This window comes from Helianthus annuus, chromosome 8, assembly GCF_002127325.2.
Source record: "Helianthus annuus cultivar XRQ/B chromosome 8, HanXRQr2.0-SUNRISE, whole genome shotgun sequence".
Lineage (NCBI taxonomy): Eukaryota > Viridiplantae > Streptophyta > Magnoliopsida > Asterales > Asteraceae > Helianthus > Helianthus annuus.
Genome location: NC_035440.2, coordinates 49225185 through 49251386, shown reverse-complemented (window position 1 = coordinate 49251386; position 26202 = coordinate 49225185). Strand labels below are relative to the sequence as shown.

Here is a 26202-nt window from a genome sequence, read left to right as displayed (position 1 = left end):
AGTCAAGATGGTTTTATAGCCGGATTACTCTTTAACATATAGCCTTTTTGAAAGGAGTAAATACATCTTTTTTTAGACCTTGTCCAGAGTACAATTATTGTTGTAAGGAACAAGCAAATTTTAATTGTTGGTGTATTTTGCTGATGCCTGCCTGCCAGCAATGCATGGACATAACTCCTTTGGTATATAAGGTCAGGTGTACATATAATTTTTCATTTATTTAATAAGTTCTTCCCCCTTTTGCTGAAACATAGAAACCAAGGGTGTTTGAAGGTCATTAGAGAAAAAAGTAAGGGTTCACTGAAGCATAAAAGGTAACTCCCCAAAATCACCTACCCACCCCACCCCTTATAGAAACAACAAATTAACAGCTTTCCTTTTCTAGCCAAGAGTATCTTTAGTCTCTGGATTTGGTTTGTAAGGTTTTCTGAAGATAGCTTGAGAGGGATGGGGAGAGGAAAGGTACAACTAAGGAGGATAGAGAACAAGATCAACAGGCAGGTAACTTTCTCAAAGAGGAGAGGTGGCTTATTGAAGAAAGCCCATGAAATTTCAGTTCTTTGTGATGCTGAAGTTGCTTTAATTGTCTTCTCCAACAAAGGAAAGCTCTTTGAGTTTTCTACTGACTCTTGGTACCCTATTCTTTCCTCTTTTCTCCATCTATATTTTTTCAACTAGGGTTTTAAATCTGCAGCAAAAATTCACTTTTGTTTCCAAAAACATATAAACCTAAAGAAAATAATAATAATAATTTGATCTTCTCCTTTTTTCTTGATCATCATAAATTACAAGATGTCCAATCAGTTCAGATCTATGGAAATTATTATGTTTTCAATGTCCTGATCATCTTCTATCAATTGGGTTTCGATCCAACAGTGATCTAATGGATAAACTGATCCAACAGTGGACAATATGTACGACCTTCAGTTTTCGACTTTCTTTACAACTCTTCATCAAACTTTAGTTTTCTTGTATGTACCTTGAATATATATCCTGATTAAGAGTAAGCTAGAGATCTTAGATCTATTTCTAAAAATATAATCATAATTCAAAAGCTGTACGTAGTTTTCTCTCTTTATTTTCTTGATTAAATAAATGTTATGTTGGAAATTTTTTATTTTATAAGTTACTATATCTGTACAATTTTCATAATTTATTTTAAAGAATCAGTACGAACTTACCACGTACGAATAGTTGTATTTACAGTCATCTTTGTGATATAAAGTGGATTTGATGTGTCTCAGTTGAATGAGAAAAATTTCAGTTTTAAAAGATTTGAATTATATTCTTACACAAATATGTCTGTATGTGCGTATGCCTATTTATACTTTAACTATGTGTAGCATTTTCTTAGATTTGATTGCTAGTATAGATGATATATGTTAAATTTGTCTATATAACAAGTAATCAAATGATTTCAGAGTTCTGTTTATTCTTTTTGGTTAAAACTTACAAATATAACCCTTTTGACCATATACATACATATACATATATACATATATGTGCTTCTAGCTCTAAATAATATCTATTTAGAAGCCATCTTGTGAAATTAATCCTGATGATCTATCTTCTACTTCCATCTAAATTATACTATAAATCATAGTAATCTACATCTATTCTTTTGGCAGTATTTTATACTCCATGGAAATTGATGTCATTTTTTACTAGACAATACGTATTAAGAATAAACATTAAAAGTATCCTTTACCAAAAAAAAATATGTATTAAGAGAATCTGCTTACATGATAGGTACTTGGATATTGAGTGTCTTGTGACATGTAAAGAGAATCATTGTACATGGAATCTACATGTATTCTTTTGGCAGTATTTTATACTCCATGGAGTCAAAATTTAACCACCTGGGACGTAGTTATACGTATAATATCTGTTAGATAAAATACTAAATGACTAATGAAACCTTATCATAAACGAATCAATCATCATATACATGCGGACTCAAATGTACACACAATCTTTAAATGAAAGTAGGAAGAGAAAAGGAATCAATGATACACTATCTCTTAATGATAACAAGTAAAACATGAGGCACCACTGGGATAGTAGATAATTTTTAAAACTATATAATAGAGATTAGATTTCTAGATTTAGCAGAAGTTTCTCATTAGGAATGATCGCATGTTTAGATTCTGCTAAAGCCAGTTAACATTCAAGGGTGATCTTTCTTCCCCTTTGCATGTTCTTTTCTATGTTGGTATTCTTAAACTCCTCTTTAAGTACAGTCTTCTCTCCTCTTGATCAAGCACTGGAGTTTTAGTTGGCATTTCCCTTGCCAAGGGCATTTCTAGTATTAGTGTTTGCTCATTAAGGTATTAATATTGTCTTTCTTGCGCAAGATATTGTTTTTAGTTGGTTTCTTGATTAAACAACAATAATCATACTCACTAGAATCCTCCTATTGGTGGGGTCTGGGGTGGATGAGATGTAGACAAGCCTTACTTTTATCTAGGGTTGTAAACGACCCGAACGAACACAAACAAGTCTTGTTCGTGTTCGTTCATTAAGGATATAATGTGTCCACGAACAGTTCATGAACACTTACCGTCGTTCATTATAAAGAAAGGAACGTGTTCACAAACGATTCATGAAGCCCTTATCGTTGAACAAAGGTCGATAGTGTTTTTCGATGTGAATAATGAGAAAGAAAGTGGAACGGTGCATAAACAAGGTGGAGATAGGGTTTCCTTATGTTATTTATTTGGGTAATGGGATAAATAAGAATTAAAGAATATAAAAAGCTTAAATAAATGCTAAAAAATCAATAATGGACAACATAAACAAACGAACATGAACGAATGTTCACGAAAGTTCATGAACGCAATTGAATGAACGAGACACTGTTTGTGTTCGTTTATTAAACTAATCGAACATAGCTTCTTGTTCATGTTTGTTAATTAAGTAAACGAACGAATGTAACGAACTTCCCACCGAATGGTTCACAAACTGTTCGCTGAACGTTGGGTTCGTTTACAGCCCTACTTTTATCCCAATGGATAGAAGTCAGCTCCAAAGTCATATTCGGACACATAAGTGAAACTAAAAACATTTATAACCACTCAAAAACTCCACACAGCAAAACCACATAGAGTACTAAATAACAACCTTAGTAAGCTAACAATAATAACAAATTGGTGAAAACGTATAACACGGACATATAGCACATCATATGGACACACAAACGAGAGATTAAATTTTAAGACCACGAAAATAAGCCAAGTAACTAAGTTCCTAAGGCGAGAATCAAAAACTAATCCATATCCTCCTCCTAGTAGTCGTTAACAATAATCTACGTCACCATGAACTTCTATCATCAACCATGTCCTCAGAGTGGCGCAAGTAGGGATGAGCTCGGTACCCAACCGGGTACCGAAAATACGAAAATACCGGAAAATCCCCAAAAACGGGTACCAATACCAAAAATACCCGGTACAGTACGGTTACCGGTATTTGAAGGTAAATACCGGTACTGACCTGGTACCAAAAACGTCAAAAGTACGTACCGATTGGCACCAGTTCGGTACCGGGTACCATTTGCTCATCCCTAGGCGCAAGTCTAACAAATTCTGCCTAATCCGCTCCTACAAGTCAGTTTGGGTCTATCTCTACTCCTCCCCTACGCAATGAAAGTTCCATGATTTTAGTAGTCGTTGTCACCTATCTCCTCCTAGCTTGTCTATACCATCTCAATCTCACCTCTCTTGTCTTATTTGATATACTAAATGTTAAAAGGAACAACTGATCGAATACTGGTCTAAAGTAAAAACAACTTTCGTTGGGGATGTCTTCCCCTCTCTGCCTGTATGTGTGAAGTATCCTCTCTGCAGATGAATGAAGTGTTTTACGACCAACCATTAGAAGTTTCTAGCATTTGTCTAGTTTACCATTGTATCTATCCTCGTCGACTCTTCTAGTGCAATCTTGAAATATATTGCTCAAGGTTGCCTAAAGAATATTAATGCATTCTATTTCAGTCCATCCCAGCCTTATTAGAGCATATAAACATAATTATATTCGTATAGTTATATATGTAACTTAGTTTATTTGACTTATACTTATATGTATGTATGTATACTTATATATTTGAGTGGTTGTGATGGTTGGATGGCACCGGTTCAAAGGGTGGTTATTCCCTCCAAATTCAACCGCTTATAACTGTCATATATGAACATATATATATATATATATATATATATATATATATATATATATATATATATATATATATATATATATGTCTGGGCGGGAATCATAACCGGCACCAAGACAATTTCTAACTTTCAAATTGTCCTCACTTCGTTACTGCAAATCTTGATCAAATAAACAATCAATCATGAAACCAATGATTCATGATAATTCCGCTGCAAAACATTTCGATGATCAACAAAGTACCTTGAGTCGAATACAGTTCTTAACTAGTTTAAATAAAAGTGTTGAAAGAATAGTAAATGAAATAAGTATGAATTCTATTGCGTTGTAAATTTATGTAATAACATATTCGGATGCCACCCAACTTTTGTTTTCACAGTTGACACTTCTCCATGTATATCTTCTTCTTGATCCGCCTTTTATTTATTTGTTATGTAGGTGCTTTATCTTCATAATGGCATAGCTAATATTTCGTTGGTTCAGGCCCCGATTAGCCCAACATATTTGTCTTCCATGGGCCCCTTCCTTTGAGTTTGTATTAGACATTCATAACTAACTTTTGTACGTTTTAATGTAAAAAAAGAAACAAAATCATAAATTATAATGCTGCACATACCTAACAAAACTTTTTGTAAATGTAATGCATATCATGCAGACACACAGTAACTTTTTTAAACCTTGTTCCTTTGTCAGTGTCTCCTCATTTAATCGTGGAACTAACAACACTGCTAGTAAAGTAGTAAACTGCTAGTTTTATTTGAGAACCTTTTGTATTTGTCAGCAATGTTTTATGAGAACCTTTTCTATCATGTTAAATTCCATTGAAGTTGCATGGACCATGTTCAGATCACCTAATTCTTTGTTTGGTGTTTCTTTGTCCTTGTTCTCTTGACTTTGTTTCAACCAACTATATGTAAGTAAAATTAAACTTATAAAGTTACTGACTAAAGGATGACTATACACAGATCATAATGCGAATGGGATTGCAATCCAAAACACACAAGGGGAAGCCAAAAAGAAAACAGTTATACAATTGAAACAAACAATTATTACCGTATACCAAAAGTTGACCAAAAATTATAAAAGATCCTTAAATAAGCGATTTCAGTAACCGAAATGCTAAGTTTAATTCGGTCATCAACACATCTACTATTACCTTAGATGAACTAGAAAGGTTAATTAAAATATTATATTTTTATCCAAATAACTAATATTCTAAATTATACAAAAAAAATAAAATAATAAAAAGCCACAATTTGAAATAAAAAAATTAAACACAGCTTTGCAATGAGGTTTTTTCAATTTTTCATACTTCAAAAACCTCCTAGCAACACTTATCATTTCACTAAACCACCCTAGAAATTTATTAAAAAAAAAAAAATCAGAGTTCTTCAATTTGAGTATGAGTTTGAACTTATGTGTTGTTTAGTTTCTCCGGTTCCACATGTATTTTCATACATTGTAAGTTTTATCACTCCATACCCTTCACTATGGAATAAGTTTTGTTGATCACTCCATACCCTTCCCTATGGGAAAATGATTAATGCCAAGAACTTCTATGTCATATCTATGTCATTGTTTCTTCATAACGTATTCTCTTACTTTAGGACTTTCTGCCATGCTGACATCATTTGTCACCTCCAAGTCTCCAACATTATGTTTGGGCTTTTCCGTTTCTTGATATGTCACAACATCTTACATCAATATTCACCTTAATATCTTGACATGTCACAACATCTTACATCAATATTCACAATTTTAAACCTTGGAGTTATCATGAAAACGTCCATACTCCTCACTATTTGAGAAGTCAAAACAGATTGGCCTCTTGAATAGTGCTACCAATACTTCTTACTCGCAATGTGGTGTCGAATAACACCATATTTAACAAGTCTCATGGTTTTTTATGGTTGTTTACACCATCTGGATCATGGCATGTGGTTCTTCAATGATCGTGAAGATTTTGTCTGCATCAACATATAGATCATAAAATGTGACACCTCGCCCGATAAGGATGCTTTATAACACATACAAAAACAACTTATTGAACAAGGTCTGAAAACTAAAATAAAACACCTGATCAGACAAAGCCTAGTCTAATATTACAAAACTTCCACTAGATTTCACAATCTGGGATATACAGTTCTATCCACTATTGAGAGTCTAAGGTTTACTATTCCATCACACCGATACAAGCCAGGACTGTAGCTCACAATCATGCCTTATTAACTATGCCAGATGCTTAAAGACGTCAGTAATAGCTATTACTGGTGAGTACATGAATACACACGAGTTATAGATTACATTATTTCACCATGCCTTTGTACCCGCTCATATCTTCATAACCCAACGACAACACGTGACACATCATCATACAATTAATGTCCCTACACCGACCGGTGTAGTACTAGACAAATCCCGCACAAGGGACCACAAATATCGTGTGTATGAGTGCACAAGTTATGTACATGCGTACAATAGTCATGCGTTAATATTACAGTTTGAGACAAGCATATTCACGTATTGAAGGCATTCATAAAACTTACCTCTTGCTAGTTGCGTAATAGTTGATAACAGTTACTAGTATGTTCAGGTACTATCTCAAGGTTCTGACACAAATTACATAATCATAGGTTAAGTAACGGTACACCTAATTAGTTTTTATTATGGTTAGATATTAGTTAACGTTGCTTTGTTTAAGCATATCAGTCCACACCTAACTAAGGCTAGGTTTACCAACACCCGCCCCTAACAATAACCCTAATAACTAAAAATAATATTATTACTAATAATAACAATATTACTACTAATAATAATATTAAGAGTAAATTACAAGTTTTGTCCTTTATGTTTACACCAAATTACAGGCGATGTCCTCTACCTTTAAAATTGACGGGTTTTGTACTTAATGTTTCAAAATCTTGCACGGTGTGTCCTTTGAGCCAAACCCAGTTAGAAATTTTAGTTAATTCACACCTTGTACAATGCACATAAGGGCAATTTAGTCTTTTTCACCATTTTAATAATAAAAGCACTATTTATGTAAATAGATACAGAACTACTTTTAGCCCTAACCTCACCAAGCTTCATCTTCCCCAAACTTAGCTCACCACCACACCTGGACCACCACCATCATCACAACCACTTCATCTTCATCTAACCCTTCACTTTAACCAGACTTGTCGCGAAAAACCATCATCATCACCCCACTTATTCTTCGTCTCTTTGCATCGATTTTCCAGCGACCCAAATAAATATATGGGTTTTGCGCCGGTAATACAGACCACCACCGTCATCACAACCACTTCATCTTCATCGATTTTCCGGCGACCCATATATATGGGTTTTCTCGTGGCGAAGGTTTTGCTCCGGTAAGAAACCTCTGGGGAAGACAATTTGAATTTATGGGTTTTGCTACAAAACGGGTCCAAAAATCACAGATGCGGCCCAAATATATGTCTTGCTCCGGTAAAACAATTCATTTGAATTTATGTGAAACCCTTGGGAAGATGATATGGTGATGAACTGATGATGAAGAGAGAGAGGAGAGAGGGTAGAGAGAAAAAGGGCAAAGGGCAAAGTTTTGTTTTATATTTTTTATTTATATGTTTTTTTGTTTTTTACAAAATAGTCCTTGAATATTAAATATTTACACACTAGTCCCTGGAAAGATGAAATGACAAGAATGCCCTCATATGCAAGGCACATGACCAGATTTAACCAAAAAAAATAAATTGGGTTAGGCTCAAAGGACATATCATGCAAGATTTTGAAATATTAAGTACAAACCCCATCAATTTTAAAGACAAAGGACAGCGCCTGCAATTTGGTGTAAACATAAAGGACAAAAATTGTAATTTACTCTAATATTAATATTAATATTAACTACTAAAAATAAAAAATAAATAAACATAAACTCAAACGAGAGCATACCTTAAAACTATCTACGACACGTTGATGTAGAATTTCCTTACTCCTGCTCTAAAAACGACTACTAACAACACCCAACAAATTATCGTATATTCGAGATTCTCTTTATATTAGAGCTCCCCTTAAATTTTGGTGTACCTAAATAAATTATCAAGGTTCTTATTTATACACAAGGGTTCCTACTACACTTTTTCATTTTGTCGATGTGGGAAAGGATTGACATGGCTGCCAATTTGATTCCTTATTACATACTTACATCAATTCTAAGAGTTAAATATAAAAAAGGGTAAATGCACAGTACCCTGACCGTGGAAGGGATCTCCCTTCCCAGGCTAGCGACCCGACAACGCTGCCTGGTGGTGAATACCCAGCCGAGTTCAGCGGTTTTACTCGTTTATCGCTTATAACATCTAAAATGTAGTGTTTTATAAAATTACGAATATGTCATTAGAAACAGCATATTGTTATCTACGTTTTCATCTAAGTTTTATTAAAAACAAAGTAAGGTCAATTATAATATATTTTATTAGTAATATTAAACGGTCTCCTATAATAGCTAAGGCTTGTCTATATATCTCACATTTCAACTAACCATTTTACTAGTTACTTACACGTTATATATGAAATTTAAACTTTAAATATAATCTTATTGGTTCACAAAATAGGATGCTACATAAAACACACAACAAAAACGATTAACCCATGGTATCCATCGTAATAAGAGAATGTTGACTTAATATAATTGGATGATAATCAAAGAGAAATTGTATCCTAATTGTTAAAGTTGGTCAAAATAACAAAATAACAGATATTCTAGACTTAATGAAAAGAATATAATCTAGCAATAGAAGTTAAAAAACATGACTATTCTTTGACATATGAACCTATTTCTTCACCTTCTCTCACATTCCACCTAATCCCTCAACTATTTGAGTTTCATGTCCTTCATATCACCATTTTAATATGTTGTATATTTGACTTACTATCCCAATTCCAAATGATATACTTGTGCATTCAATCCAATAGCCTTTTAGAGGATCCCCAATAAGGGGTTTTTTGTTGTTTTTCATATTGTCACATGGCGTTTCCTAAGCCATTCTTCAGTTTTTTCCCTTTTATCTGACTCACAAACCATAAAACCGTCTCTCTCTTTCTCTCTCTCTCTCCACTCACACGTAATTTTTCGTTTTTGGTGAAGAACAAAATCTTTCCCTCTCTCCTCCGTGTAATCACCTCTATCATAATATCCAAAAATAACCTTATTGTAGAAGCTCTTATGTTTGTTTCTCATGCTTCTTTTGTATGCATGCTTTGTAATTTCAACATTTCTAATATCTTCAAATTATTATCATCGGAAACTATTCTTCGCAAAATGGAAGAAAACAAACTACTTATGCTTTAGTGGTGACTTGATTATGTATCTCTATATAGATGGTTATATATATGCTCAAAATTGAACTCTAAAACTACTAGAACATTAAGAAAAAATTTAATAGTACATTAGTGATACATAAGGGTATACACCTCTTCTTATTCTAAAACACCTAGCCTACTAAGAGGGTAATATTTAACATGAGACACTTTGATTTTACAAAACCATTTAAACATTATGGATTTAGTTTAATAATCCTAACACTTTTTTAAACTTGAACTTTAATTAATCCAAGACTTTCACATCCTCTTGGAAAATCTTCAAACTTTGACAACTTGGTGTATATATATATATATATATATATATATATATAAGCAACACGATGTTGAGACATTACATACTTCACCTAGACGTCGTTCTTGTTAAAGCACTTCCTGTCAAACACTTTGTATCGATATTTTCCTTAAATAAGGAACACATGAGTCTTTCCTATTGGTATACTCGATTTGTAATCACGAGAATATAAGTACCTCCATGTTGTGACATATTCTATGTCTAACAATTGTTTTAACCACACAACATGAAGAACTTGGTTTTAAGAACACAAGGTTCTCTAAGGTGTTTAGGTCTTGAAAGCCAAGCCGCAAGCTTCACATATGCGAGGTGTTTCTCTATGTATAACAATATAAGTTTTATGTACAATCAGAAGTTTCATCTCTTGTCACTTTTAAGACAATCAATCATACCCAGTAAAATCCCACCAATAGCTAAGCTATTAGTAGGGTGTGGGAGGTGGGATGTAGGCGAACCTTACCTCTATCCATGGGATAGAGAGGTTGCTTTTAGGGAGACCCCCGGTTCAACTTAAACAACGGACAAAACAAACAAACAACTAAATATAAGGATCAACAGACTAGTAAGAGCATGAACAAAAGCAACATTGATGGAAGAGTAACAAAGAATAAGTAGAAGCATAATATGACATTATAAACATAGAAGCTTAAATACGACTATACAATAACATGTAAAGTACACATAAATTATAGGAATATCAGAGTCCCTACTATAGAGCTAAGACATCACTATATACCCCCTCCTACCCATCCTTAACCTTAATCCTACGCCTCCAAAAACTCCTATCCTGGACCATGTCCTCGTAGAGGTGCAACTCCAGTAAATCTTGTCTAATCCGCTCATCCCATGTAACTTTAGGCCTGCCTCTACTCCACTTCCCTTCCACTGTGAGGATTTCCACAGCTCTAATAGGCGTCGTCGTCTGCCTCCTCTTCACCTGTCCAAACCATCTCAATCTTCCCTCCCTTATCTTATCTGATATACTAGCCACTCCTAACCTTTCCCTAAAAACCTCATTTCTTTTTCGATCTAAACGTGTGTGCCCACACATCCACCTAAGCATCCTTATCTCCGCGACCTCCATCTTGTGCGCCTGTGTCTTTTTTATTGCCCAACAATCTGTCACATACAACATAGCCGGTCTAACTAACACCCTATAAAATTTCCCCTTTAATATAGTTGGGAGCCTTTTGTCGCACAATACCCCAGTAGCTGCTCTCCACCTACACGGGCCACTTTGGATGCAGTGGGATATATCACTATCTATCTCCTCATCCCTTTGTACAAAGATCCTAGATATTTGAACTTAGTTACCTGTGGAACCACTTGCCCCTCAATAGTGATCTCGGTGTCCTCTTCGTCCCCATCCCTTTATACCCCTCAACATGTACATGTAGAGCCGCCTCAAGACTTTAAAGTGTTGTTGCAATAACCTTGTATGCGTTAGACCAAAATTATAGAGATATTAACCTTTAACATGGAAAATATCTCAAGTATCTAAGTACGGTTTGAGTACACAGCTGGGGCAACCTTTTTCGCAACATCAAATCTTGGCACATTTAACCATATCCATATTGAACTCTTTTCAGAATCTTCATGGCGTATATCTTTTGAAAGACCAAAATACCATCATGAGTTTGTTTCACCTCGGTTCCAAAATAGTGTGACATCGAATCCACTTATGTCATTTCAAATTCATTAACAATATTTTTTTGCACCCTTCAATCATAGTTCACTTAGCTGTTGTTAATGCAACATATACACAAAAAATCAATATATGATCATCAATGAAAGTATACAACTAGACCACATTGGTGGTGCTTGTTTTAAGCCCTTCAAGTAATTTTGTATGTAAAGGTGAAAGTTTGAGTGCTTCAGTACATATTCAAGCACATTAAAAATGAATCTATTATCGATCACTAACAAAAAGAAACAATAAAACTAAAATTTCAAAATCCCCTAATAATTTGTTGGTATTTGCTAGGGTGAGCATAAAACCAAATAATAATTCGAACCATAACTGAAAACCAAATTAAACAATGGTTCGTTTTTTTATTTGAAAACCGGTTTTCTAAGTTCGGTTATGCATGTGTTCATAACCAAAAATAACTTAACCGAAAAACACTAGAAGTAGAACTTTTAATGTTTTTGGTTAAAAATTTTGTTGGATTTAAAACTTTAGCCATTTTTGTTGGTGCAGTTTTTGTGTCCGATGTTGTTCGAATAGATTAGAATACTTTGTATGCTGATTATGTAATAGTTAGTGAAACGGTCAAACCAGCATTTACGAACACCGTTTCACTATTGTAGATGCTCTAACAGAAATGATATATCCCTCTAAACTCATGTTTAATCATCCTCCTATTATGTAATACAATATTGAATTCAAACGAACGTGCCAAATATGATGTTAAATACATCATTTGTGTATAATTATCTTTGGGGCATTTGTTAAACATTCACAATAACAGGCGAAGTGTCAATTAGGAGGATGATTAAACATGAGTTTAGAGGGGATATATCATTTCTGTTAGAGCATCTCCAATGGACACCTTTTAAAACTACCTCAACGGGGATACTTGCTTGGATTGCCCTTCTCATAGCCAAAAGTTTCTGAACTTAACGTTCCAGATCCGCCTGGCTTTTACCTCAATGCTGCCATTTTTTGTTGGCGAAGGGTTCACATTTTTTTAGAAAATGACCATTCAACAATTGCTAAATAGAGTTCTTTACAACAGAAGATACCATAGTTCTACCTACAACCTCCTATATCATTTTTACTAGATTAGCATAAACCAATTAGTGTGAACCTCCTGATGTAGCAAGCATTTTAGAAATCTGATAAAAGAACCCAAAGCTATAATATCCATAACTTCCAAGAGTGTTCCTCGAATCTGTAGCTGAAAAGTTTGAACCCAACTATTTTTGGTTCATGCCTATGGGCTTAGGCCTTACGGGTTTTTTTGCTTACATTATGGTTTTCTTTTCCCATATTCCCATTCAACTCTAAATGATTCCTTTCCTATCTAAAGAAAATCGAATACGATTATTTCTGGCCCTGAGTTTCTCCAATAAACTTTTTTTATTCGACACAAAATAATTGTTTTGCTTGGAATGTAGTATCCCTGATGTTCACAGGTAGGATCGCAATTGCGCACCTTTGTTCATAGATCTAAGATCAATAGGAATAGCTAATTGATCAAGGTCCAAGGATCTATGCATATAGATGTGAGTATGTGACAAAGTATATACACTTTTTTGGCAATGAAAAGAGAAAAAAAAAACTTCCTCTCAGTAACTTACTAATGTTGTGTTGTCCTCCAAGCATGAAATAATATGCTAGTGTCACATCTTTTATCAACCTATGGATTCAGCCTCAAGTAGGTTTGATGAGGGATTATTATACAAATTTGTAAATCCTAATTCTTATACATGAAATGATGCTTCATTTTACGTTCTGGTTTTGAATTGTCACAGCATGGACAGCATCTTGGAGCGATATGAGCGATATTCTTACACTGAGAGACAGCTAGTTGCAGCGGATGCTACTCCGGTACTACCCTACTTCATATTCAGTTTTCTCCTAGAAAAAGTCACTTTCTGTACCCCTTTTCGCTATTGCCTGATGTTTTTTGGTCTAGTTACAGTTAAACGAGTTACAAATCTTGCTATTTATTTTTTTCTCTTTAACTTGATGATTTTAAATCTGTATATATTCCCAGAGAAGTTGGACCCTAGAGTACAATAAACTGAAATCTAGGGCTGAGCTTTTGCAAAGAAATCACAGGTGAATCTTCTTCCTTTTTATTTTGTTTAAAGAGAATTTCATCTTTTTCTAAACAATGATTTTTTTATTCATGAGTAAATTACAAAAATCATCCTTTATGTATGCTACTTATTGCAAACTATGTCCTTTATCTTTAATATATACAAGAAACGTACTCGATGTTTGCAAATCCTTGCATGTTATGTCCTTTAGCCCTAACTCAGTTAACTTTTATCATTAAATTAGATAACATAAGGGTATTTTAGTCTTTTTATTCATTTGTTTAAAAATATTATAATAATTATAGAAACCCTTTTATTACCCTTTGCACCAACATTCTGCTACCACCACTTCACCTAAACCCTCTTTTCTCAATGACCTAATATTCGCCGGAAAACCAATCGCCGCCGCCGCATACCATGGCAGCGCTCGTATGCAACTCGATCAGATGTCGGACGCACCCAATCGCAGAACCCACCATTTCCACAGCCATGTAAGTCGTTGTAGACTTAAATTTCGCCACCAGACTTACCCTCCCTCCCCCACCACCACCGGCGATTCGGATGCAGGATCGTCGGATATTAACGCCCTTAGATCGACGGGGGTTAATTAACACCGTTAGATCGTCGGACGTAAACCCTGTAATTCCGGTAAGCTTATCCGAACACGAACGGATCTCATTTTTTATATATGCGACTAAAGCTTAGTGGCTTGACGATGAGCATGTGGCGTTTGGACAAGTTATTGAAGGTATGGATGCTGTTAAGGCGATCGAGATGGTTGGATCTGGAAGCAGAGCTAGTTCTGTTGTCAAATTTCTTAGATTTATAATCTAATTCTCGGTTTCTTCATGTTTCGTTTGCAATTTTGGTTTAATCTAAAGTTTTTCTTATAGTTTTTGTGAGGGTATTGTAAAGGGTATTGGTTTAATGGTTGAATCTGAAGTGGTGGTGAAGAGCATTGTTAACAATGGTGGACGTGTATCTAGTTGCTTAGGGTGGATGAAGTGGTGAGTGGATGTGGGTGTAGATTTTGTACACTCGTGATAATGGTTTTGTTTTGTTTTATTTATTTTAGCATTTAGGATAAAATGACAAAAATACCCTTATGTGGGGTCTATTTGGTCAAAGTTAACAATGAAAACTAATTGAGTTAGGGCTAAAGGACATAACATGCAAGGATTTGCAAACATTGAGTACGTTTCTTGTATATATTAAAGATAAAGGACACAGTTTGCAATAAGTAGCATACATAAAGGATGATTTTTGTAATTTACTCTTTATTCATTTATGGAAGAAAGTTTCTGATTGTTTGGATCACTTGGTTGTTTATTTCACTGTTTAGGCACTATATGGGTGAGGATATTGAGTCACTGAGCTTGAAAGAAATCCAAAATCTGGAGCAACAGCTTGACACTGGTCTCAAGAACATTCGAACAAGAAAGGTCCGCATACATGCAGAAGATTTATTTTGTTACCTTAATTTGTAATTTTAGGTCATGGATTCACCTGAAGTTTTGTCTTGTAGAACCAACTCCTGCATGAATCAATCTCCGAGCTTCAGAAAAAGGTGTGCATTTTTTCTTTTCCTTTTTGCTTCTATAGCGGATCTAGAAATTCTTTTACGCCATGTTTATGTTAGATGACTATCCAGTATTTTTTTTTTTTTTTTTTTTTTTGCCGGGTCGGGTCAGGTCACTAAAATCATCCAAACTTCCAAAGTAATGTAGACTTCAGAAATAAGAAATACATACAATGATAATCACATAAACAATGTCCCGACTTATGCAAGAAGTCTAAAACAAGTTCAAAATCCCTAACCTGACTTTCTTTGGGTCTTACGATGCCACTTGTCATCTTGCCATTTGAATGTCAAATACATAGACATAGTGGCGGAGCTTGAACAAAAACTCGGTGGGTCCGGGACTTTCAAAATCCAAATTGATTGGGGCCAGGCTCTTAAAAGGAAAAAAAATTCAGCCATCTTCTCAGTAAAATTAATTCTACGTGCGAAAAATTAGTGGGCCGTGGCACCCCAGACCACCATTAACCTCCGCCCTCGCATACACAAATATCAATAAAGATGGTATCTATAACACTATAACATACATCAGACCTGATCTACAACGGTGGTAATTTCTTCTATATGTTTTCTCCAACACTTCTATTATACCCATTAGGGCTGTAAACGGACCGAACGAACACGAACAAGGCCTTGTTCGTGTTCATTCGTTAGAGAACAAGCTTGTTCATGAACTGATCACGAACTCTTACCGAACGAGATTTCTTTTTCGTGTTCGTTCATTAAGGAAACAAACATGTTTGTGAACTGTTCACGAACACTTACCATACGCAAATGAACTCTAATAAATGTTCATGAACATAAATGAACACAAACGACGTTTGTGAAACCAAATGAATACAATGTTCATTTTAAAAATCTACATTTTCATCAAAAACATTACAAAGAATCCACAAAAAATAAATAAACACTTAACAGAATTATCCGAACGCAGTTGACGTGATTATCAGAAACATGATAAACACAAAATCATGAATTTGTCAAGCTTTAACACAAACTAAAACTAAAATTGAAATAGTGAAACGAGGGATGTTGTGAGAGGCATATAAGATAACTAGGGTTTCAAAATTTTAAAAACCAGAAATAATAAAACAAAATACAACACATAAAAACCTTTTAAACGAATGAACACAAATAAATATTAACGAGCAAACATAAATGAACTCATTACCGAACTCTCACGAACATAAACGACCACATCACCGAACGTTCACGAACAAAACGAACGGACGGAACCTTTGTTCATGTTCGTTCGTTTAACTTAACGAACGGAATTTCTTGTTCGTTTTCGTTCATTTACTAAACGAACGGACATAAACGAACTTCCTGCCGAACAGTTCACAAACTGTTCATTGAACGTTCGGTTCGTTTACAGCCCTAATACCCATGCATATAAATGCATCCTCATTGGGGTTTTAACATCTCTAGGTGTTTTAGCCAAATGATAAGTGTTTCTAGGAGGTTTTGGAAGGGTTTTGGTTTCTAAGGAGTTCGCAATCTAGGATAGCAGCATCCGTAAAATCTGACACCAAAGTTTAGATATTCACATGGCAACTAGCAAGCGAACTCCTCAAATACGTTTACATGACAAAACTAGTGGACTCCGAGCTAGAAACACTTGTGATAAAGCAAGCATACAAACTGGTAGAAATAAATTATTGTTTGAAATGTTGGTAGAAATAAATTATTGTTTGAAATGTAAATGTTACTCAACAAAAGTTTAGAAAAACATACAAATATAAATTGAGATGAAGAACTGATAGAAATAAATTCCAACAAATGTGTTGGGAATTGAAGTTTTGGGACTTACAAAATGTACAACATACATCAACCCTTGCAATCACACAAATGTCCATTTTTCAATTTGTTGTTTTTAGCAATTTTATTCTACTTCTAATAATGCATAATGAACAACCAGGGAAAGGCCATACAGGAGCAAAACACTACTTTGACAAAGAAGGTAAGTTGCAGTCTTGCTCTTCTTTAAATTCAAAAATAAAAAGTTGTTAATGCCACTTTCTTTGAAGTTCATCTTCCATTTTCATGTCCATATTTTTAAGTTATCTGAATTTACAATTGTCACATAGCTAGTCCAATTTAGTGATATTAAATACACATTCCATGAATAGATCAAGGAGAAGGAGAAAGACAAGACAATACCACAAAACACTCAATGGGAGATGCACAACTATGTCGACCACGACACAACCTTCCTCATGCCGCCCCCACCTCCCGCTCTCAATATGGGGTAATCATCTTTTCGTATAACCAATTCTCTTTTGATGCAAGTTTACATTGTTGTTTGTCAAAAACATTGTCGGTGATACATATACATAGATGTTTCTTATAGTAAGAAACAAACGTATCTAGTAAAATTCCACTCATGTTTTGTTACTAGAAGCGTGATTTTAAAATCTTTTTTTACTTAATATCAAAATCAGGAGTGTCTTGACAATGTTTAATTTGTTTTATATGTGATGTAGGGGTGATTACAACCATGGTGGTGGTGGTAGTAGTGAAGGAGCTGATGGGAGGACCAATGAGCTTGACCTAAGTCTGCAGCCAATATATTCTTGCCACATGAGGTGCTTTCCTTCCTAAAGTGATCACCAGCTGGTAGCCAATCAACGCTTTAGTGATTATGCTAATGATAAATTAATCATGAAATTAAGAAAATAATAAAAAGAAAAACCAACAATCATTTAAGTGTGGTGTGTTTGCTCATGACTATTTGGCTTATGTAAACTAATCTTAAACAATGTGATGTGTTTGCTGAAAAATTACTATGTGATGCATGTATAAAACAGGATTTATTAATTGTATGTTGGTGTGTGACGTTTTATAATTATGGATTTTAATAATGACCCCCCTATGTAACCAGAATTTTAAAATTAACTATTTATGTTTTGGTGTTGATGATATCCGTTTTCAACATACAGTTACTAATGATTTATTTAGATTTGATAACGTTACAAAATAGTTTAAATATATTTTATCAAATAATAAAAAGCATATAATAAGAAATTAGTTTTGAGTTTTTGAAACATCTACATAAAGATAGTAAATAAGTCATTTGTTGTTTATGACATAACTCGATTAAGCCTATTTTTTGTCTCTAACCAACCAACTAACCAACCAAAAGGTAAACTAAATCAAAACCATTAGTTTTTATGTAATTTTTTAAGGGCGCATGATACTTGCTCTATTTTACACAAATAATTTCAAGATACTCCCTTATTTAGGTTTGAACCTAAAACTCTTTTTAATTAAAAAGAATGTATCTCTACCAAATTGACTAGCTCTATATTATCAAGTTTTATGTTATTTATACAATGCCATAGCTTAAATTTGTGATATATTATTATTTTTTTATATCTAAAAAAAGTATATCATCTTAATTACACTCGATTCATTTCACACATTTTCATGATATAACTAAAGTGCTCTTACCCTACATTATTTTGTTTAGTTATATTATTATTTAAAAAAAAACAATACATTTAATTTAATATACATCAAAAGAAAGATATACTCTAATACGTATAATAGATATTATAATCAATACTTTTCGATAGAACAAAATAATAAAAAGTTTATAGAAATATATGCCTTTTAGTCATATATTGAATCCATAGATTAAAAACCTTAGGGGAGTGGGGGCGGATGCGTTATCCCCAGTGATAGCCAAAATTAACGCGTGGAATAATTGTGAAGACCACCGCCACCTAAATTTATAACGAGTGATAGTTTGTGTGCATGATAAAATCAACGCATTATGGGGTGTGAGTGATAAATGGATGTGAGGGGGTGTGAGTGTTTATTTTTTGGTGTTGTGAGTGAGGACCTTTGCCACTAAAAAGGTTGTGAGTGATGGAAAAATGGTTGATGACATGGCGGAACTTGATTGGATGCTTGTGAGTGATAGAATTCTATCACTAATGACCACACTCACTCCCCTTAGAGATGATGGACTCTCTCTCTCTCTCTCAGTATCAAGATTTACTCTATAATTTACCTTACAAAAAATGGGTTATAGCGCATACAAAAAAATTAGACCAGTTGTTTTATCATTATTCTTATTACATTACGGGTTATATAAGAACATGGTTTATGAAAAACAACTCTGTATGGTCCAATATAGTCATTTTGATTAAAAAAAGATAGTTCTATTATAACAATATTTGGGTTCTTACATCACCTTTTTTGAAAAAAAAATTACCGATGTGTACTTTAATCTAAACAACATATGTTTACACAATTCCACCCAATTTCATTCATTCCAGATGAAAGGAACTATTTCTTGGAAAGAAAACTGACATAAACCTGATTTGGTGTTGAGTTCAAGGCCCGTGCAAACATGGAATGGCCCAAATATTCTGGCGAGTCCATTATCTATACTATTTGGGCCAGTACTAAAATGGCTTAAAGCTTTAAAGCCATGTTAGTTGTTACTGGTGTTTTGTGTACATATTAATGAATTTTTTTTTATACTAGATTAGGGCTGTCCAAACTGCTCGGCGCTCGAAGATCGTTCGACGATCGTTCGAAAAAGCTCGGAAATTTGCTCGTTCGATTCCTTGCTCGGTTAAAACCGAGCCGAGCAGCTCGGTTCGGTTTAAAAACGAACCGAGCACGAGCATAGGTACGCTCGCTCGTCGCTCGTTCGGTTTCGATCGAATTTATTTTTATTATTATATATATATATTATATTTATTAAATATAAACATTTGACATATCCAACCGATATCCAGAATTACCCTTGAATCCTCATATACTAGAATCCTTCTTCAGTTAAAAAAAAGAAAGAAAACCCTAATCTCTCTCAACTCTCAAGTCACACATCCAGCTGACATCCATCCAGATCCAGATCCAGTTCCACTGTCCACATCCCTCGTCCGCAGGAATCACCGTCGGCCGGCCATCCACCGTTCGCCGTACAACCGCTCCACCGTCGACCATCCACCACTCCACCGTCCGTCAGCCGCCGGTCAATCAAAACGCACAGCCACTCCGCGGTTTGAAGTACCCACACTAAACACCTCTTCTTTAATTCATTCGTATTTTTTGTATATATCCCCAATTTGGTTCTTATTTTGTAGAATATTATTCTGTCGAAGGTTCATCACAGTTTGATTTTTTTCTAGTTTTGATAATTTTGGTAGCTTTGAATTTGTTTTTAATGGACGTATTGAATTATTTAAGTGTTTATGTATAACCATGAATTTTGGTGAATAAATGGCGGTGTAGGAATCCTAAATAAAACTGAGCAAAAGAGAACTGAACCGAGCGGCTCGGTTTTAAACCGAACCGAGCACGAGCATAAGATTTCCGCTCGATTTCCTAAATCCGAACCGAACCGAGCGGCTCGATTTCAAACCGAACCGAGCACGAGCATACCTCCGTTCGGTTCGGTTCGGCTCATGAACACCCCTATACTAGATTGATCTTAAAATGGAATAAGGTCTATCTTTTTAATGTTACTTTGGCTCATCATCCACATGAAAAGTACCACGGATTCCTTCAATCCTACATCAACCATCGCAGTTTACAAGAGAAGAAAAGATCTTATGAAATAACACAAAGGTCTTTAGCGTGTGAATGTTACAAAACATCTATATATATATATAAATGAGATGTGATTTGGGCTAGGTGGCATTGGATTTGGGACATTTTTGCTGATGTGGCAACTTATATTTTTGAGTTTAGGAGGGAATTCTCAAATGCCTTCATCATTCACGATTTTAACAAAAAAGTGGCGGGATCCGGCTGTGATTCGGGTCACCCAATATTAAAAAACGGATCCTATATATCATCTTTACCAGACCACCATATCTCATAACCTCACTTTTCACAAACCCTACATACCATTTCCTAAATCTGCTTCTTCGTTTTTCAGAGATTCATCGTCCTTAGGTATGTTATTATGCCATTCCTTCTTTGTTTTCGTATTGTTAATCTAATACATCTTTGATTTTTTTCGATTTCATCAACTATCTTACATATTCAGATGAGATTCATAAGGACGACAATGTTTTGATGCTTTCTTCATCTTCATGTAAATGCTATTTGTTTCATGTTTCCAGATTTGAAGAGATCGATTTGTTTGCTGTTTAATAATGATTTACGATGTGTTTTGTCATATCTAGGATTTGCTTGTGGTCTTTCGTATCCGTCAAAACCCTAATCGACCGGAGAAATCGTCAAAAGTTCTTCACAATATGGTTAGTTTCTTCTCTCAATTTTGTTATTCAATCATCTTTCATCCACATTCAATTTTACAAACCCTAAAGCTCATCTACGGTTTCATCTGTAATTAGATCTTATACTGTTTATTTATGTTATTAGATCTTATAGGAACTTTTTTTTGTTCAAAACCCATTCGGCAGATCTTAATCATTTTCGTTGTTATTTGTTTGTAGATCGTTCCACATAATTTGCAGGTATGTAATTTATATTAGATTGTTATTTATTGTAAATGTTTAATGTGAATTTTTGATGATTTTTATGTTTTTTTTTGTTGATCGAACCTGTTATATGTAAGTTTAATCAACAATCTATATAATGTTCTTCATCTCCTTCTCCACAGATGCTTATTGTTTGATTTTTCTTTTTTTTTGCGTTGTTTGTTGGTTGTTTGTTGATGATGATTTTGCATTATCCGATTCCAATCATATGAAATGATATTTTGTTGATGTTTTGATTTTGTTCTCATGTTACTCATATTTTTATTTATAGTCTTTTAGTTTGTTGTTGATGATGATATATTTTGATTGTGTCCCATGTTTTTTTATTGTGTTGATGAAGATTTACAGTGGTCTGATATTTTTTCATCCGGTATAATGTTTTTGTCTTCGGAATATTGATTTTGTTTCTAAAAAATAAATATTTTTTATTTTTTTTAAACCGTTTCTTTTTATTTTGGATTTGGAAGTTTCTCAATTGATTAAATTATCTTTTAAAGCTTATTGATTGTTGATTTAGGAATATTGATTGTTTTTCTATAAATACTTTACCGTTTTATTTTTTTAAAAACTTTCATATATATTTTTCAGATATGCATCCCTTGCACAACAGTCCTTCATTTTTAAAGCTTATTGATAAAGATGACCCGATATTTTTGGTACGTTTATGTGTATTCTAATTACTAATCATATTTTAAGTAAACTGATATTTATCTTTTTTTTTTATTTTGTTTTAAACTTATAGCAAATAAATGGTGATTTATATTTAGTATGATAATTTATGGCATTGGATGTTAGTGATATAATTTTCAGAATTCAAATTTTAAATTTTAAATTTTGAGGTTTCTATTTTAAATTTTAAATTTTAAATTTTAAATTTTAAATTTTGAGCAATTTTAAATTTCGTTAGTGATTTATTTTTAGTATGATAATTTTGCGGAATTAAGGTTTCTGTTTCTATAAATAAATAGTGTTACGTTTTTTGAAACCTCAAATTTAAAATTTTAAGGTTTCTATTTATATTTCCGGAATTTAAATTTTAAATTTAAAATTTTGAGCAATTTTAAATTTCATTAGTGATTTATTTTTAGTATGATTATTTTTCGGAATTAGGGTTTCTATTTCTATTTCCGGAAATCAAATTTTAAATTTAAAATTTTGAGCAATTTTAAATTTCGTTAAGGATTTTTTTTTTGAAACCTCAAATTTAAATTTTAGTGATTTATTTTTAGTATGATAATTTTTTCCGGAAATAAGGTTTCTATTTAAATTTTAAATTTAAAAGTTTTCCATTAATGTGTTTCATTTTAAATTTCGAATCTGTAAATTGAATTTAAATTTGAAAGATTAGACTTTTCTAATAAGTTTGCTTGATTTACGGGATTGGATATTAGTGATTTCATTTTCAGATTTTAAATTTTAAATTTTGAAGTCGATCATTATTTTAAATTTAAATTTTGAAGTAAACCATTATTGTGTTTGATTTTAAATTTTGTATGCTTTGAAATCTTGATGTTTTTTTATGAGATGCTTTGACTATATTATTTGTAATTTTAGGGATGCTTCGAGTCTTTGACTATTGTTTTTGTACTCGAGTTGCATATCTCACAAACTTTTTGTGTTTTGTAATTTTAGGTGAAGAGCTTCTTTCAGACTCCTTCCCCTACAAGGAACTATTGAATGGGTTCCTATGAGAAGTTGAAGAAAAGGTATATCTTGCATTGTTTTGTGAGTTATAATTTTTTGTATTTTAGTTATAATTTTTGTATTTAATTAATTTTTAATTCTTTAAAGTGGTCTTTAATTTCTTTTTAAATCTGTTTTTGTTTCTATAAATAGATTAGTGTTGTTAAAGATGATTTTTGTATTCGAAATTATGATTCGGTTTCTGTAAATACACTTTGTTTCTATAAATAGATTACCGTTATATTTTTTTTAAACAATGGTTACTTCCTTTGCAGTTATGGATAATGAAAACAACGCTCCTTCGTTATTAAAGTCGATTGAGGACTATGATCCTATATTTTTCGAATTCTTCGTCGACCAAAAACAGGTTAGTTCAGTTATGTTGGTGTTGTTTGTTTTTTGATATGTATAGTCTTTCTTTTTTATTTTTGTCTTTAGGTGTTAATTTGAAATTTTATGTGATTATCTTTTGAAGTTCTTATGGTTTGTTTTGTGAGTTATAATTTTTTGTATTTAGTTATGATTTTTGTACTTAGTTAATTGTTAATTCTTTAAAGATGTCTTTAATTTCATTTTAAATTTGTTTTTGTTTCTATAAATAGATTAGTGTTGTTAAAGATGATTTTTGTATTCGAAATTATGATTCGGTTTATGTAAATAGACTTTGTTTCTATAAATAGATTACCGTTATATTTTTTTTTAAAACAGTGGTTACTTCCATTGCAGTTATTGATCATGAAAACAACGCTCCTTCGTTGTTAAAGTTGATTGGGGACTATGATCCTATATTTTTTGTATGTTTCTTAAGTTTTCAGTTTTGTGCACACAATAAGTTATTGCAACTTATATGTTTTTTTTTGTTTCGATTGATAGGAAATACCATATGATTTTGCAACCTTATTGTGGGGAGAACAACTTTCATATGTCAATGTCTTAAAATTATTGATAATGATTTATCGTGAGTCATTGAGTTATAATTTTTGTATTTAGTTAGTTGTTAATTCTTTAAAGATGCCTTTGATTTCAATTTTAAAGTTGTTTTTGTTTCTATAAACAGATTACTGTTGTTAAAGATTATTTTTGTATTCGGAATTATGATTCGGTTTCTGTAAATAGACTTTGTTTCTATAAATATATTACCATTATATATTTTTTAAAACAATGGTTACTTCCTTTGCAGTTATGGATCCTAAAAACAACTCTCATTCGTTGTTAAAGTTGATTGAGGAATATGATCCTATATTTTTGGTATGTTTCCTTAGTGATTTGATTTTTAAATTTTAAATTTTGAAATCAATCATTATTTTAAATTTAAATTTGAAAGTTTTCCATTAATGTGTTTGATTTTTTAAATTTCGAATCTGTAAATTAAATTTAAATTTTAAAGGTTAGACTTTCCTAATAAGTTTGCTTGATTTACGGGATTGGATATTAGTGATTTGATTTTCAGATTTTAAATTTTAAATTTTAAATTTTGAAGTCAATCATTATTTTAAATTTAAATTTTGAAGTAAACCATTATTGTGTTTGATTTTAAATTTTGAATGCTTTGAAATCCTGATGTTTTTTTATGAGATGCTTTGACTATATTATTTGTAATTTTAGGGATGTGCTTTTATTTTGATTCATTAGGTGTTTATTTTGGATGGTCCGGAGTTTTTGGCTGCAACTATGTTGGACAGGGATATGCTTGCTATTGCTGTAAATTGGTACCATGTCGGTTGGTTTTGCTTGGTAAGGTTAGACTTTCCTAATAAGTTTGCTTGATTTACGAGATTAGATATTAGTGATTTGATTTTCAGATTTTAAATTTTAAATTTTGAAGTTTAAATTTTGAAATAAACCATTATTGTGTTTGATTTTAAATTTTCAATTTCGAAGTCAATTATTATGTTAAATTTAAATTTGAAAGTTTGCCATTAATGTGTTTGCTTTTAAATTTCGAATTTGTAAATTGAATTTAAATTTGAAAAGTTAGTCTTTCCTAATAAGTTTGCTTGATTTACGGGATTGGATATTAGTATACTTTGTTTATTGGGTTTTAACTAATAATTTGATTGACTCGGTTGTTAGATTTCTGACGATGCGTCGGACAAACAACATTGGGAAAATATGCAGCCTTGAGCCTTGGTAAGTTAACACATTAGTTAAGGTTATGATGTTTTTTCATGCACCGACACATTATTGAGTAGTAGCGCATTAGGGTAGTGATATTAAAATTTGTGCCTTAAGAAATTTTGTATATTGATTGATGTTTGAAATTGATTGTGAGGTCTTTGATTGTGCATTGTATTGCTGATTGATGTATGAGATTTTGTTGATTGGCATAAGGTATTAGATAAGATGTGTTTGAAGTTGTGAAGATGAATAAGTGAGACATGTGTAGCAGATATTAGTGAGTGCACAACACATTAGTTAGGGTTTTGAATTATTGCTACAGGTTAGTGATGTTAGAGATTGTGTTATGAGAAATGTGTAGATTGAATTATGTCTGTGTTTGATTGTGACACCTTTGATTGTGCATGAAATTGCTGGTTATATGAGATTTTGTTGATTGTAGACAAATAAGTTTGAACAGAACTTATTAGATTTGAAAGTTTGCCATTAATGTGTTTGATTTTAAATTTCGAAACTGTAAATTGAATTTAAATTTGAAAGGTTAGACTTTCCTAATAAGTTTGCTTGATTTACGGGATTGGATATTAGTGATTTGATTTTCAGATTTTAAATTTTAAATTTTGAAGTCAGTCATTATTTTAAATTTAAATTTTGAAGTAATGGCAATCTGAGTCTGATTTTTTTCGTGATTAATATCCGCTTGAGTAACCCAATCTGAGTCTGATTTTTTTCGTTAACGATTCTGGTAAACTTTCCCGATTTGGGTTTTC

The 26202-nt window shown here is 32.8% G+C and overlaps 1 protein-coding gene and 1 long non-coding RNA gene across 5 annotated transcripts; both read left to right on the top strand.

The window, feature by feature from the left end:
* Window positions 1–294: 294 nt before the first annotated feature.
* On the top strand, window positions 295–18012 carry LOC110872829 (truncated transcription factor CAULIFLOWER A). Of its 2 annotated transcripts, XM_035976796.1 has the most exons (9): window positions 295–314; window positions 423–632; window positions 13298–13373; window positions 13543–13607; window positions 14931–15030; window positions 15114–15155; window positions 17086–17127; window positions 17297–17415; window positions 17651–18012. In XM_035976796.1, exons 2-9 carry the CDS (start codon window positions 448–450, stop codon window positions 17766–17768), a joined length of 747 nt encoding a protein of 248 aa, XP_035832689.1. In that variant the 5' UTR covers window positions 295–314; window positions 423–447; the 3' UTR covers window positions 17769–18012. The 2 variants fall into 2 exon arrangements, with proteins under 2 accessions (XP_035832689.1, XP_021977400.1); XM_022121708.2 differs by lacking the exons at window positions 295–314; window positions 423–632; window positions 13298–13373; window positions 13543–13607 and adding exons at window positions 13933–14079; window positions 14482–14595.
* Window positions 18013–20800: 2788 nt separating this feature from the next.
* On the top strand, window positions 20801–23679 carry LOC110871092. Of its 3 annotated transcripts, none has more exons than XR_004863832.1 (5): window positions 20801–21080; window positions 21175–21388; window positions 21587–21607; window positions 23264–23337; window positions 23590–23679. It is a non-coding gene; the product is annotated as an uncharacterized LOC110871092 (long non-coding RNA). The 3 variants fall into 3 exon arrangements; XR_004863831.1 differs by adding an exon at window positions 22220–22287 and having other exon boundaries at window positions 20801–21388; XR_002553474.2 differs by having other exon boundaries at window positions 20801–21388.
* Window positions 23680–26202: the final 2523 nt, after the last annotated feature.

What these genes read in the sequence shown, in the direction of transcription:
- LOC110872829 (XM_035976796.1), top strand. Translation starts at nt 448, where the DNA reads ATGGGGAGAGGAAAGGTACAACTAAGGAGGATAGAGAACAAGATCAAC. An exon ending in TTGCAGCGGATGCTACTCCG is followed by an intron (nt 13,374 to 13,542) that starts GTACTACCCTAC and finishes ATATATTCCCAG; the next exon opens with AGAAGTTGGACCCTAGAGTA. An exon ending in CCTCCCGCTCTCAATATGGG is followed by an intron (nt 17,416 to 17,650) that starts GTAATCATCTTT and finishes TATGTGATGTAG; the next exon opens with GGGTGATTACAACCATGGTG.